We start from the raw sequence: 16,502 nt of genomic DNA, 5'->3' as shown, positions 1-16,502 counted from the left end.
ACCGTTGGGTTCTACAATTAGTTCAATTCGGACATTCTCTAGCGTTCATCCAGATTCCTCCCCAAACCCCCCCCACCCCCTCCCTATGCTCCACAAAAATGTGCGTGCTTTACTCCTGGAGGTGGCACTCATGCTCCAGAAGGGAGCTATCAAGAGGGTCCCCCCAGATCAAAGGGGAAAGGTGTTTTACTCCCGTTTTTTCCTCATTCGAAAAAAGGAGAAGAAATGGAGACCGATATTGGACTTGAGGGATCTAAACATGTTTCGTATGGTCACCATTCAGGAAGTGTTACACCTTCTCAATGCAGATGATTACATGGTGTCTTTAGACCTGCAAGACGCCTATTTTCATATTCCAATACACCGCAACCACAAGAAATATCTGAGATTCATGGTGGCGGGCAGACATTACCAGTTTCGGGTTCTGCCGTTTGGACTCAAATCGGCGCCACGCATTTTAACCAAATGTCTAGCTCCAGTGGCTGCGTACCTACGACAACATCACCATCAAGTCTTCCCATATCTGGACGACTGGCTCGTCAAATCACCCTCTCTAGAAGGCGCATCCAGGTATTCCAGCGCCTGTCTGAGGCTCTTCGATTGTCTGGGGCTGACACTCAATCGGGACAAGTCCGTCCTTCAGCCTTCCCAGCACACAAGTTTTCTGGGTGCTACCCTAGACACAATGCAGAGGAGGGTGTTTCCATCACAGGAACGCAAAGAAAAACTTCATTCATTGGCGCTCCGTATAAGGTCCAAGAAGACGCTGTCAGTGCGTCTCTTCAAGTCCCTACTCGGGATGATGTCTTCTTGCATCCTGTTAGTTTCACACTGTTGCCTTCGCATGCAGCTTCTTCAGGAAGCGTTGTCGGATCAATGGGTCCAGTGTATGGGGTCCTTCGACGTCATCCAGGTGACCCCTGCGATCAAAAAGGCTCTGCGGTGGTGGACTTGCACCCAGAACCTTTCTCACGGCTTGCCTTTCTTGCTTCCTGCTGCTCCACATATCATCACCACGTACGCCTCCTTAGAAGGCTGGGGAGCTTTCCTTCAAGAACTGCAGGTAAGCGGAAAGTGGTCCCCTTCTGAGAAGGCACTTCACATAAATCTTCTGGAGCTGCGCGCAGTGTATCTCGCTCTGGTGGCACGAATCAAAAACTCCCTAGTGTTTGTCCGAACCGACATTACCACGACAATGCACTATTTGAACAAACAGGGTGGGACTCGTTCTCTGACGCTCTCTCACGAGTCACAGAAAATTTGGAACTGGCTGCTCAGTCACAACATCTCTCTCCGAGCACAGTATGTTCCAGGCGCCCACAACGTGTTGGCGGATTCTCTGAGCAGAAGGCAGGCGGAATGCCACGAGTGGGAGTTGGATCAACCGGTCCTCAACAGCATATTCGCACGATGGGGCACCCCTCTTCTGGACCTCTTCGCTACCCAACCGAACACCAAATGGCAACACTTTGCAAGCTGGCATCCCCAGCAAGGGTCTCTGGGGAATGCATTTTCGATCGCATGGTGCAACGTCTTTGCGTACGCCTTTCCGCCAATTCCCCTGATTCCCAGGGTTCTCCGGAAGTTGATAGCGGAGCCCTGCACACTCATCTTGATAGCTCCAGCTTGGCCACGCCAACATTGGTTTTCAGAGCTTCACCTTCTCTCCCTGGAACCGCCGATCAGGTTGAAACCGTTTCCATCTCTTCTAACGCTCCACAACCAACAAGTCCAGCATCCGGATCCGGCATCTCTCAAATTATCAACTTGGCTCATGAGTTCAGAGAGTTTCAGGGTTTAGACATTCCTCCTGATTGTAGGCAAGTTCTAGCTCGGGCCCGAGCAGATAGTACAAACAGAACGTATTCATTAAAATGGAAGAGGTTTTGTATCTGGTGCAAATCAAACAAAATACACCCTCTCTCTTCCACACCGGAACAAATATTGCCGTACCTTCTACATCTGGCAAAATCTGGTCTAGCGCATGCCTCCGTTAAAGTTCACATGGCAGCAATCTCGCATTTCAGGAGATCCTCTACAGGTCCTTCTCTGTGGTCTCATAGGCTTATTAAGCAATTCCTTAAAGGACTGTTTAGAACATTCCCTCCAGTAAAACCTGTACCTCCGGCTTGGCATCTCAACACGGTTCTGGCTCAACTCATGAAACACCCGTTTGAGACAATACACAGAGCAGATCTTCAGTATCTCTCCTGGAAGACTGCGCTCCTTCTGGCCCTTACCTCGGCAAGGCGAGTGGGGGAACTCCAGGCTTTCTCAATCCAAGACCCTTTCCTTCAATTCAAACAGGATAGGGTCATTCTTCGAACAAATCCGAAGTTTATCCCTAAAGTTCCCTCACAGTTCCATCTTAATGAGCCGATTGTGCTGCGGTCATTCTTTTCAAATCCGCAGACAGCGGCAGAGAAAACCCTGCATTCCTTGGACCTTAAGCGCTGCCTAAAGTTTTACATTGACAGAACGAAACCATTTCGTAAATCTAACCAACTCTTCATAGCGTACAGTAGGCCTAGAAAAGGACTACCACTAACCAAACAAAGTATCTCTCGCTGGATCTCTTCAGCCATTACCTTCTGCCACCAGCAAGCAGGGCGTCCACTACTCTCAACAGTTCGTGCCCATTCCACAAGGGCAATGTCTACTTCCATGGCACTGTTTGCAGGAGTGCCCATTGTGGACATTTGTAGAGCGGCCACATGGAAGACGCCGCATACATTCACCAAGCATTACTGCCTGGATACAGAACTTATGAAGGATGCGGCAGTGGGTCAAGCGGTGCTCCGTCATCTATTTCATTAGAGGTGAGCCCTTTCTTTCATCCCACCATCCTTTCCTTGTTACGCACATTTCTCTTCTGTGGTTTTTGCCTCTGCTATGTCATTGCTTCTTGGTACTTTCTAATTTTTCACATGGATATGTGATTATCTGTGAATGTTTATATGCTGTACCTTGCGAAATGTGCTTTCCATTGCTTACTATTCTGATTCAGGCATGTGAATCTATGAAAGATACCCTAATACTGGATAAGGAACGCGTTACTTACCTGTAACTGCGGTTATCCAGTATTGGTATCTTTCATAGAATCACATGCAACCCACCCACCTCCCCTGGAAGGGCTCTCTTGGATCTCTAAGTGATACAACTACTTAGCACTGTGCTTACGAAAATCTGAGGGACTAGAGCTCCTTCCAGGAATGTTCTAGAGGGTGGTGCTAGCTGATTGGCTAATTGCAAAACTTTGGTCCTTTTTACATAAGGACGTGGATATGTTACTAAGATAGGCCTTTTTGGGCCTCTTACTCTATATGTCTACTGAGACATTGCTTTGTTTATTTACCGGGGACTCCCATCCCGACGACGGGGAATGATTCAGGCATGTGAATCTATGAAAGATACCAATACTGGATAACCGCAGTTACAGGTAAGTAACGCGTTCCTTCCCCCCCCATTGAAATGTTAGGGATAGGGTAATTATTCTCTCATCGCACCCCCTTACTCGGAGTCAGCCTCCACCACTGTAGCCCTGCATCCCCGCCCACCCCTACACATCCCCCGCCTGCTCACACACCAAGTTCTTCCTCACATTCAGGCCAAACTCACTCGTGCCAGGGTAGCTCATATGGCCCCATGAAGCTATTTGTTCAAGCCTCTCCCACCAAAAATATATTTTTGCCGCATAATTCAGTCCTCCCTTTTGACACAGTCCCAGTGGCCCTGACAAAGAAATACCTCTATATAGTGGCCCGGAGGCAGGAGTTTTTATGATGAAGCACATGTTTCAAGGGTACCTATGATATTTTTTCCATATTGCACGATCCCCTGTAAATTATTTATTTTCAACCACTGCGTTTTATGCAATGAAAGCAATTGAGCATTTAATGTGTGTCATTTATATATTTTTATGGCCACATGGTTTACATTTTAATGAGTTTGTGTCAAATTATTATTCACTGCTATAGTGAGTGAAATAGAATAATCCAGCTTTCTTCCACCCTTGGTACCAAAGTTATCCAAGAAGTAGTAGAACAACGCAGCCACAGCTTTCCCTTGTAAAAACATGTGAACTTAAGAAAACTGATTAAAACCATTAACATGGTACAAAGTACAGTGCTGGATCACAGATACAACGTGCCTCTTGTTTCGGACAATACACAGTATATTTTTCTGTGGCATGAAACGGGCTTCCTGTCGTTTGTAGCGCCACTCCGCCTGATGGTGCGTTTTAGGTCTCGTACCTAGCGTTGCAGTGCGTAGCACTGCTCGCGCAGCGCAAGACCTCATGTAGGGGGTTCTGAAAGCTAACCACACGCTCGTGCGTGTGGTTTTGCTTTCGCCGGCATCAATTAGGTTTTAGGGTGGGTGTGCTGCAGTTAATATTGCATACATCTCTGAAGTTCTAGGTATTGCGAAAAGTCAAAGCATCACACAAAAATGAAATGTAATAGATGAGATGACCCTCATGAAAGTGGTATGGGTGTGGTGTCTGACTGGTAGTGCATGGTGTGGTAGCGCACTGTCAGTTAGAGACAGCACATTTTCCTTTGACATGACAGCTACATTTGAACTGACATGCAGTTTTACGGATAAAACTATACAGCGCACTAATGATAATTTGTGGAATCGGACTCCAATCAGTGGCGTAGCTAGTGTGTCATGGTCCTGAGTGCAAGGAAGGAAACTCTGGGTTCAGGGGTCCCTTCATGACTCTGTGCCACTGCACCTGCTGCACCAATGGAAGTTAGGCACACATTACAAATAAATTGGTACAGCAAATGTACCACCAACCTATATTTCTCATACGTTCATTCGTACATAATATCACTATATTTTATCCTAATAAAAGCACACACAATTCCACTTTATAGACTTTCCTCCACTTCACTCAACTCAACACCACTTCACGCTAAACTACTCAACTCCACTACACTCTATAATAATTTCCTCTACTCTATACTACACCACTTCACTGTACCACACTACACTCTATAGGTCTACATTACCAAAATTCGAGCTAGTAATGTTGCATTAATATTTGCTATGCTAAAAACTTAAACTTTTACTAATGCGAGACCTATTGCATTGCAAATGCTTGTTATTAATTCCGGTCTCGTGAAACGCCAACACGTGGCTCTGTGAGTTAGTCAATTTATGACATGCCTTCGTGTCGAAAAGTAATCCTGCAGTGGAAAAATGCAATAAAGAAACTGTATTACAATGGAAACTGTCCAGTTACCAGAGATCCAATAAGGTCTGTACAAAACCAGAAGCTATTGTATTGCACTTCTCATAGCAATTATATATACAACATTAACTATTGAAAATGTATTTAATTATGGACAGCATATCATGCCATACTTTTACAGTTTGTAAGCTCTGTGATGACAGATTTACAATTACCAGTCCGAGTTGCACTGAAACTACTAATCACACATCTGAGGAAATCTGAGTTGACCGTAAACAAGATTCGAACTCTACCTCCGATCACTGCATGTGTCAGCAGCGAGCATCAATTCATTAAGGTGTCCTCCATAACCGGACTGGTGTTTTATATGTGTAGAACATTTGCTCACCTGCTAGCAAAGAGTACTATGAAAGACACACATGATCAAATGTCTGTGGTGGTCCACTGCACCCGTCACTACATGGCCATAGCAATCTGCAGAGGTGCCATACAAAATATAACCCTGTAATAAAGATTATAAATAAGTAGAAATACAAATTAACAAGATTTGCTATGCATATTGTTTGTATAGGTATTCTATATATATAAAGAAATGCTCCATAAGGGCTTAATGAGCAACTGTTTAATAAGGTCCTATGTTGCCATTGAGGATTTCTCCTGACGTCATGAACCATGAGGAGTGATTTGTAAATGTCACTTCCAAACCACAATGAGAGTTTTGGACCATGCTACCTGCGCCTATGTGTTTCTTTAAATTGCATGTTTATTTCGGGGCATCAAACTTGAAAACTTGTGGGGTTTTTTCAAACAGGGAAATGTTTATTCTAATTTGTAAGTTAAACCCTGGTCTATACTGTTTGCATTACTTTAGAAACCAAGCATTTGCAATGCAATAGGTCTCACATTTACTAGTTTAAGCTATTCAGATTGAAAATGACAATGTCTTTCATTTATGTTTTAAAAACCAAAACATAAGTAAAAGGCGCATTGTCATTCGCAATGCCAATAGCTCAAACTTGCGTAAATGCGCGACCAATTGTATTGCAAATGCTTGTTTCTTCTACTTTGTATTTGCTGCGCACAATTCACTAAGTGCTAAACACCACAGTATAAACATACACTTTACAAATTTTCTATGATTTATTCCTGTGTACAAATCAATTATCAACTCAATCATTTTCATTGTGCATAACGTTTTTTCAAAAACATTTGTACATAGTCTCTAAATATACATTATCCTCATGTGCTTAGGACTCAATATAACTTTTACAAAATCATGCACTGATGGATGCTCATGCCCAATGCATTTCGGAACTTAAGCAGTTCCTTCCTCAGGGGAAAATCTGCAATTGAAACATATAATAATTTACATTCAATGACAGTCCATGTTTGGCTCGTAAATCACAATTCAACTGCTTTTAATATATAAAAACCACTTTATTGCCTATGATTGTTATGTTAATTGGTTTTCTAACGCGCACAGCTACTCCAAGGAGTGTCCCGGCGCGACCACAGAGGAACTGAGAACATAACCAGACTTAAACAAAAAGATGAGTTTTTAGCAGTTTTTTAAAAACCACTGGATTTTCGCTACTGCGGAGCGCAAACGGCAGGGTGTTCCAGGCCTGGGCCGCCAAAACGGCGAGGGAACCGCCACCTAACCTATGCCGATGAAAATGAGGAACCTTTGCCGAGCGGAGGAGCGCAATAGTCTCCCTGGAACATAAAAGGAGAACCGTTTCTGCAGATAAATTGGCCCAAGGCCATGTAGAGCACGATGGGCAATGGTGATAGATTTAAATTTCACCCGGGTCACCATCGGAAGCCAATAAAGAGAGCGCAGATAGCCTCGCACGCTACTTCTTAAAGGCATCTCTCCCAAAAGCCGATCCGCCGCATTTTGCACCACTTGAAGTTTATTAAGGGACTATGCCAGAATCCCCACATACAGCGAATTAGCATAATCCAGGTGGGAGAGAATGAGCGCGCGGACCACTGACTCTTTCGCCGCCTGAGGAAGGAGTGGGAGAAATCTTCTCAAGATTTTAAGGAGGCCAAAGCAGCACCCTGAAAGTCTCTTTACTTGAGTTGCAAAGGATAGATTATGCTCAAACCAAACTTCCAGGTTCTTAGCAGTACAACTGCTAGAGGATGGTGGTGGGAACTCAGATGGCCATATCAGATCTCTAAAGCCAGGGGAGAAGTTACCATACAAGAGTATCTCCGACTTTTCTTCATTGCATTTTAGTTGGGCGCTCGCAAGCCACTTAAATACCGAAGACAGGTAGAATTGAACAGACGTCACGGATTCCTCATCTTTATTCCAGGTGAAAAGTAGCTGGGTATCGTCAGCATATGCGATCACCTTAGCCCCCAAATCCTCATCCTCAGTTTTGGAACATCTGTTACAACATCATTGGTTTAGGACAGTTTGAGTATTCATAGAGTGGTATTGACAATTGGTTTCTTCAGTTTTTTTATCAGGACTACAGGCATATGAAATAAAGGTGCAGTGAAAGGTAGGAAATAAAAACACAAATTATATCACACAAAATCACATCGGGTGGTAGATAATACACACCACATAACATTACCAGGTGTGAGCATAATCATAGGCAATAAAGTGTTTTTCATATATTAAAATCAGTTGAATTGTGATTTACGAGCCAAACATGTACTGTCATTGAATGTAAATTATTATATGTTTCAATTGCAGATTTTTCCCTGAGGAAGGAACTGCTTAAGTTCTGAAATGCATTGGGCATGAGCATCCATCAGTGCATGATTTTGTAAAAGTTATATTGAGTCCTAAGCACATGATGATGTATATTTAGAGACTCTATGTACAAATGTTTTTGAAAAAACGTTATGCACAATGAAAATGATTTATTGAGTTGATAATTGATTTGTACACAGGAATAAATCATAGAAAATTTGTAAAGTGTATGTTTATACTGTGGTGTTTAGCACTTAGTGAATTGGGCGCAGCAAATACAAGTCCCAGTACTTATTACAAACATGGTATTCTACTTAGCAAGTGTTGACAGCTCTTGCTTGCTGCAGCACCCCATATCAAAAAGGAATTAAATGGTATACTACAGGAGTGCACCCCCTATATCATAAAGTTATATGTTTCTTCTACCTGCCACAGCATGTGACCCTCTCGGGCAGCCCACTTCAGCCGTTGGCCGACTTCACTATCAGTGACACCATTCTGCCTTTGCCCAAAGATGTATCCCATGCTTTTAGGTCCTTTAAGTGCCAGTGACCACTATGAAAATTCATGTAATATTCTTCGACAAAAATACATTTTTGATTCTCACCAGTGATTTTCTTTTTAAATTGAGAGCTCAGTAGCTTGAAAAGCAATGAGGTGTTGCAAAAACCACAACAAAACAAGCATTGATAAAGCACCAGACCTTTGTGGTTTTGGCAATGCTTTTTTTTTTTTTTTTGGTGTTTGCTAATACTGTTGAGATGACTCACTCTGTGGGCCTGACTTGCATTCAATTTGCCAACTATTGACGCCCTGGGAAGAATATCAAGATAAATAATAAGCATTGTTAATAATATTAGCAAAGAATGCCGCCTCGGGTGATGTCCGCCCATGTTAAATGCGAGATCTCACCTACATTGTCATTTCTGTGCCATCCGCAGCTGCTGTTTGTAGACCACTTTAAAAGTAGTTTAAGCAAGCGTACATTCTAAACCAAGAGTTTTGTATTTTATTTAAAATCTGACTGTAGGAGTATTAATTCATGTTTCTTTTTTTCCAGCTAACTCCAGACTTTCCTCCTGCATACCGTATAACTCCTGCAACAACGAGTTTATTGCAAAGAAATATAGCCTCAACAACTTTTCCTATGAATGCTGCCAAAAGGATCTGTGCAACAGCGGTGGGATGACTGTCGTCAACAAGGCCATTTTCAGCCTCGTCACAATGCTTGCGCTGGTGTGGATCTGCTTCTAAACCAGCTGCAGAAACTGCACAGGATCATGCGATCGGTCCTTCTCAGGTGGTCCTGCCATGTCCATTGTAAAGAGTTAGAGCCTGATGTAGAGTTTGGTGAACAGGTTCCTCTCTCACGTGACCACTATCGCGTCCGCGGTATTACAAGTGCATTATATCCTATTGTCCTTATTATAAGGCAGGCGGGATATCCATAGAGTTGTGATGGAGTAACCAGTCCACCACACTCTAAATCAGGCCTATGGTCTTCAACCTGCATCTTGTTCTAGTTCTGTTACTTGTAAACTTTTCCATTACAAATGCAAGTCTGCAAGTTTTAGAATATAAAGCAAAAAATAGAGTTAAAAGTGCTGCTTTCTCCTGGCTCACGGCCACTCGAGATCTCTGGTTCTTGGAAGATAGTGACAAAATGATCAAATTATTAAAAATGCGCTGGCTGGTAGTTGTTGAAGCTTTGATCAAAATAGGGCTCTGCTCTGTCATCCAATCTCTGTAGATTAATGGTGTCCAAATTTGGGTCCAGGGTTTGTGCATACGTCAGGCCTCCATTGACCCACTTAGACTGCTCTGTTACAGAAAATGTAAACGTTCTATGAAAACTGGAACAAACCCATCTTGAAAAGACACCCATTTTGAAAGTGGTGAAGGTAAATTTGGGTAGAAGTGTTTTGTGTGCTAAATTGGGGAGCCAGGGGGGGCAATATTAGCCTGGTACATTTTATACTTTAACAAAGACGATCAAGCGGGCTAAACCTTAGACCAGAAATGTTGTATATGTGCTTTGTGCATTAATAATGACTATGGGTTTCCCTTTAAGCGAAGAAAGCCTCGCAGGAATAGCTTTGGTTTCATACAGTGAACCGGAAGAGCTTTTCTGTTTCTTCCTTTGCGTACTCTAGAAAGTGATGGACTTCTTGTATGTTCCAACTCGCACCAGGTTATTGAAAATATTACCTTTCCTCAATAGGAAATGATCGACAGATACTGGTGCAGGCCCTTTAAGATGGGCTGTAGAAATGCTTATTTTATAATTTGGTAAAAAGTGTGTTTTCATTGTTATGAAAGAAAGATTCTTTATTTTAGGCTTTCAGCAGATGTTAGTGGGCTTGTATCACAGAAAAGGAGGCGGTTAAGGTGCAGCAGCGCTTGAAACGAACATTTGAAATCCACAAGTGCTACATGTCCTCACAAACCAAGGTTGAGATCTGTGCCTCGTAATCCATACGTTCAGACTGTCTGCATCTGTGGTCACGTGAGAAAGTAGCAAGCCATTGAAATGTATGTGAATATATTTAAGTCCGTCAAACCTGAAGATGATGAATTTTAGGCTGCATCATAGTTTCTGATATTAAATATGCATGCTAAATAGTGTCAGTTTTGAGAATTTCAGAATCAAAGCCTCTATACAGTATCTTTACTTTCCTAATGCAACTGTAACAAAAAGCAAATATCTGATGAATCCTAGATATACTACATGCATAGTGGCACATTTAACCTGATAGAATAGACTATGTTTTATGGCTCCCTCACATTGCTGTAACATTGTGAATTAAATGTAATCAACATGAGCACAAAGCAGCAATGTGTCCACTTGGGGCAGAAATTTGTTATGTCTTTTGTAAAAGAGCTGGTGGCACTGCAAACTACGGCACTTGTGTTTTTCCTAGCAATTAGAGCACAAAGGGTGTGTAACTCTCTAGGTTTGATTCCCACTCACCAAATGACACAGTTTCACAATTAGCATGCTGCCAAGAGCACATTAAGCTTACATTGTAAGTAGTAATATTGAGTTTCCAAAGACGGTCACTGACCCAACCACACCATCCAGTATCCAGCTGAGCGTTACCTATGGAGTAGACTCCATAAGCACTTGTAAATTAGTCGTGCAAGCAAGAACCAGATAAATCTTTTTGAGTGCTTCTCCTGTTTTACGTAATCTGCTATCTGAACATCTCCTGATGACTTAGTACATCTGCACCTAAAACACACCTATATCAAAATATCTGAATGCCGCCATTCTGTTCTCTCGCTTTATTAATTTGTGCCTAGTCTGATTTCATAGCCCGCTCTTCTGTGTGAGCTTTTTTTTGTGGACTTGGTGGGCACCTGAACAAAATTAAAACATTTGTAATCCCACATTGATCTTTTTCTAGAGATTTCTCTGGTTACAAATAAAATCATGTATAAACAAATCCAAAGTTATGGTGTATTTTATATTTTGCAAGATCAAACCTTTTACAGACAACCACAAATAAAACCTAGTTCTTGATCAATCAATCAGGATTTACCAAGCATGGCAAATCAACTGTGAGGGTCTCACGGCACTGGAGATGCGAGCTGCTTCGTGGTACTCTGTTCATTTGAACAGTCAGGTCTTGAGAACTTTCCTGAATTCCTGGAGTGATGATGCGGTTCTGGTGTGCAGGGGAGGGTCATTCCAGGCTTCGTTCTCCAGGTGAAAGAAGCGTCCTATGCTGTTGGCTCGGCAGATAGAGGGGGTGTCTGTGAGGAAGAGGTAGGAGGATCGCAGGTTTCTGGTCAGTTGGTTGAAGGTCATTTGTTTTATGTAGGATTGTCCTTTGTTGAGCAGGGCTTCGTATGCTTGGGTTAACATCTTGAACTAGCAACTCTTCTGTTTCAGGAGCCAGTGTAGCTTCTTGAAGTGTGTAGTGATGCAAGTCCGTCTTGGGAGGCAGAGGATGAGTCTTGCCACTGAGTTTGGTGTTATCTGTAGTCTGTTCAGGAGGCGTCTCACGATTCCTTAGTAGAGAGTGTTCTTGTAGTCTAGCCTGCTTGTGATGAGAACCTGGGTGACAGTTCTTCTGGTGTTCATTGGGAGCCACTGGAAGATCTTACAGAGCATGGGTAGTGCGCGGATGTAAGCATATAAGACTGCATTTACCTTTTTCTGCATAGATAACTTGCTTTCCAAGATGATGCCAAAGTTGCAAGTGTGCTTGTCTGGGCAGGGGAAGGAATGAATTCCATGGGGAGGTGGTGTTCCAATAGATGAGGACTTCTGTCTTGTCGGTGTTGAGCTTGAGACAGTTTTCCTTCATCCAGTGGGCAACATTCATCATTCATCTGTGGAAGGGGTATTGACAGCGAGGGAATGAACTGGGTGTTGTAAGCATAGAAGATGATGTTGAGTCTGTGTGATCTGATCGTGTTGGCCAAGGGGGTCATGTACGTGTGGAGGAGGGTGGGGCTTAGGGATGATCCTTGTGGGACACTGCAGATGATCTTATTGGGTTCTGAGGTGAGCGGTGGCAGACTGAATCTCTGGCAACTTGGCTCTTACCCTTAGACCAATCCATACCAGTCAAAAAACCCTGCTCCACTTTATGCTTGATTTGAAACTATATGGTCTCCTCCAAAACCACATCTGTGATCACAATCTACATATCCCAGGGCAGATTTCTTCCCATAAGTGAAAGTAACCACTGTTGCAGTTCTATCGATCTCCACCCTCTTTTGCTCCAACACTATTTCCTTGGTTACTAAATAAAGACCATCTTTAAGTTTAAGCCAACCCAAAACCTCCCATCCACCATTGAGGATAGTGTCAAGACTTCTCTCAAAGATGACTCCGTTACCCCTCTTATCACAATATATTATGTTCCTTGCTTCAAGACTGTACCTCATATCCATAGAATCTCCCACACGTTGTGCTCCAAGAACTTGAAATAATTACTTTTAGAATACCAAGCTCAAAGAAAGAAACCTTCACTTCAACAAGCTATTTTAAAATTATTTATTCATTTTCATAGGCTGAGGGACCTATAATACAAAAACAATAAAACAAAAATAAAAAATAAGATTAAGGTTTTTAAAGAAATCTGCCTATAAAAAAATATACCTGATTGCCTCATTGAGACCTGGTAATTCACTTATTAAAGTAATGGCATCTTTGACATCTAGCAATATATTCTTAAAATAATACTCAAATATAGCAAAGTTGAAGTACTAACATCCATACTGAATCCAAGTACATCTTCTAAGCATATAGTACATATAATTACATCAGTACATTTCATTGAACCAGTAAATAGCCCAACTTGAATGCAGTCTTGTTCTCTATCATAAAGCTCTCTTCCTTGCATAAGAATCTGGGCGAAGCTCTAAATGTGTAATCTTTACTCTCATTCGCAAAGCAGCACATGATAAACTATCATATTCTTTTAGTTCCAGATAAGCTATATCTGTCTCTGTGTTTAATCTTAAATATATGTAATGCTGGTTTTCTACAGTTTACTTCTAACTGCGTAACCCTCTCCCCAACAGCACCCAAATCCTGACCTTTTACATGGCTGAACCACTCCTCCCAACCAATAATAGACCTCCTCATTCCTCTGAGTTATTAGTTCTTCACCTTGATCAGGAAGGCAAAATGTAATAAGTTGTAGCATTCAACGTTATACACTAAGATCTTTAGGCTCCAATGTGAATAATTCTCCATAGAATTTCGGTCGGTAGAACCGAAAACGTCCAACTCCAGTCATGCAAAATTCCACATCATCTACCACCCTACAAGTAATAGCTTCCAGTTCACTGAATAACTTAAGGAACATATTGTGAAATTTTCCACCAATTCTTTTGACAAAACCCAGACTACAATCTCCACTAGTCAGATCTCAACACCTTCATCTCTGTACTTGTATTCTTCCTCGTCAACAGGAATCATCTGCTGCTATGTAATTCTTCCACTCACTCTCCAAATGTGTTAACCCTGTTAGACTCAAATGTGTCGGAGACTATATTGAAATGGACACTCCTTCTATAGAGGCAAACATTCTACCCGCAAGATGTGCCAGGTGAAACAGATTTAAATGGGATTACCACTTATTATAACAACACCATGTCTGATTATTGATCACGTCACCCCACGCAGAGACAAAATACAAAAAAAATATAATATATATATATATATATATATATAATCTACTGGCGGTCGCCAGTAGATAGTTATAGTTAGGACAGTGTTTCCATAGGACATCTGCAACATTCTATTTGGAATAACTTTGGCGCCGGTTGACGAATCCTCGCAAAATTTTCAAAATAGGTGGGGCGCTCCGCTCCGCTCCTACCCTGAAAGTCTCGGGGTGATTCGTCAAGCGGGGGCCGAGAAAAAAGTGGGGTCCCAAAACGTGTTTTCCCCATGCATTTTTCCATAGGACCTTTAGTCGAAGGTACAGCCCGAACGGCTGAACAGAATTACTTCAAATTTGGCAGAGAGGTAGTCCTCAGGTCAGGGAAGTGCCCTTTGCAGGTCTGGTGTCAATCTGTTCAGTAGTTCCTGAGAAAATCAAAAGTTAAATCATATATATATATGTGGGCGGAGCCTAACCACACATCTCATCCTGAGATCTGATTGGCTGTCAGCACTTCATCCAAGAAGTGTTGGCAGCCATCTTGGGACCAATATACATGATAGCACCTCGTTAAAAAGCATTGCAGTTAATAGAAGGTTTTAAGACTTTAGTTACATTATAAATCATTTGTTGATGGTACCATACTCATTTTAGGAATTGTGGTATGTTCTAAGGTGATTTCACCATGTGAAAAAGCCGTCTGCTGGGATATCATGATTGAGAAAAAAATATTTTCTCATGCTTTTCCCACAGAGGTTTGGAAGGTGATCTATAAGCTAAACTGAGAGCTTATTTTCTGTAAATTCACATTATCTTTCTCAGTCATGTGAGAATGAAGTCTGACATTCTCAGTAAAACATGTACATCCAACAAGGGCAGAGACTGTCAGTTGATTCCTTTGTGTTCTACTGCAACTTCCCAGAGTGTTCCAAAGAACAACTAGAGCGCTAACAGTCCTACTTATGATAAACGTATGGCACACCTGAAGCCATCTTGCTTGGATTAAAGTGGTAACTCTTAAAACATTTAATTTAAAAAGGAACAAAATGAGGGGGTTCATTTTTCCATAAAAAGTATGATTAGTGCTGCAGAAAGAAAAATTAGGGCACATTTTGAGTGACTTCTCAAATCCTCTTCTATTTCATTAAAAAATTCTGACATGCAGACTGAAACATGCACTTTTAATAACAGGAGCAGACTTCCATGGTGAACAGTAGTTTTACTACAGTGATCTAATGAACAACTAGAGTGCTAACATTCAGAATTTATGGCAAATGTGTGACATATCTGAATACCTTCATGATGGAATCAAAGTAAAAAACTGAAAGCATTTCCTACTGAGGAGACTGCAGTACATGAGGAAATTAGGAAACTTCATAACAAATAAATCTCCCAAGATGGCCACCGGAGACAAAAGAGCCCAAATGTAGCCCAAATATAGCCCAATGACAGAAGTGTGCAAAACACTTATTATTTTGTGTTTTTGCAGTGTTATATAGTGCAGACTTGTCAGGTATTGGAGTGCTTTACATGAGCATTGGTTACATCACACAAGAACAAATTCATATTGGTTGTAGACATGGGGAGACTAAGTGATTTGACCAGAATCACAGAATGTCGAGCTGAAGCAGAAACTCCAACCTGGTTCCCCAGTTGCAAAGTCTGCAGTTCTGGAAGTAACACCACATCCTCTCCCCTAAGTGCAACATTTAATCAAGTGGTCAACTGGATAAAAAAACATAAAGATAACAAATAATTTAAAAGTGCTTTGTCGCTATTTGAAAACTCAGAAAATATGTCCTTATTTTAGTCTTTTAGAGCACTAACCATAATTTTGATGCCAATAAGACCCTCTCATATATGTAATTTCTAAAGGAAATGCTCTAGGTATTACAGTTTTGATTGCATCAAGATGACGTCAGGCGTTCCACACTTTTGTAATACATATAGAATGTTAGCAATCTAGTTGTTCATTAGGATACTGTTGAGAGGCAGAGGCCAGGGGCACGGACTCTGAAAATTGAAGGCAGGTAGGAGGGTGCAAAGGCAACAATTTAACCACACTGAGCAGGCAGGAAGGGCCGTGGCAGCACAACAGACTATGGAGGGCAGTGGAAAGGGGGGCAGGGGCAACAAACCAACAATACAGGACTTGTGAGAGAGGCTGTGGCAATGTAATAGACCATTGTGGGCAGAAGGAAGAGGCAATGGTAGTACAACCATACATGCCAACAGACCCGATTCAGCCAGGAAACGTCCAATGTTTTTAAGCTCAAATGGGATTTATTTGATCTGTCTCCTGTCTACAATCTCCTCTTTTTCAATGTAACTCAAAGGGGAAAATCAATACCCCATTTTTTTTTCAAAATCTCCCTCTTACCAAGTTCAAAATGTTCGCAAGTATGGTACATTGGATCATGGAAGGAAATGGGGTAGGTACATGGACTTGGATAACAGAGGA

General features: G+C 41.9%; 1 protein-coding gene across 4 annotated transcripts in view; it reads left to right on the top strand.

Moving 5' to 3' along the window:
• The window catches only part of LOC146859824 (CD59 glycoprotein-like), a 224,642-nt gene extending 213,280 nt beyond the window's left edge, over positions 1 to 11,362 (top strand). For all 4 annotated transcript variants that reach the window (XM_085643567.1, XM_085643568.1, XM_085643569.1 and 1 more), the window contains one exon: positions 8,977 to 11,362. In XM_085643567.1, coding sequence (XP_085499693.1) covers positions 8,977 to 9,170 — 194 coding nt within the window. In that variant the 3' untranslated portion in view covers positions 9,171 to 11,362. The remainder of the gene's footprint in view (positions 1 to 8,976) is intronic.
• Positions 11,363 to 16,502: the final 5,140 nt, after the last annotated feature.

The sequence above is a fragment of the Triturus cristatus genome, chromosome 3_1 (assembly GCF_964204655.1).
Source record: "Triturus cristatus chromosome 3_1, aTriCri1.1, whole genome shotgun sequence".
NCBI classification, from domain to species: Eukaryota; Metazoa; Chordata; class Amphibia; order Caudata; family Salamandridae; genus Triturus; species Triturus cristatus.
Note: the sequence above shows the minus strand (reverse complement) of the source record. Positions and strands in the feature narration are given on the sequence as shown.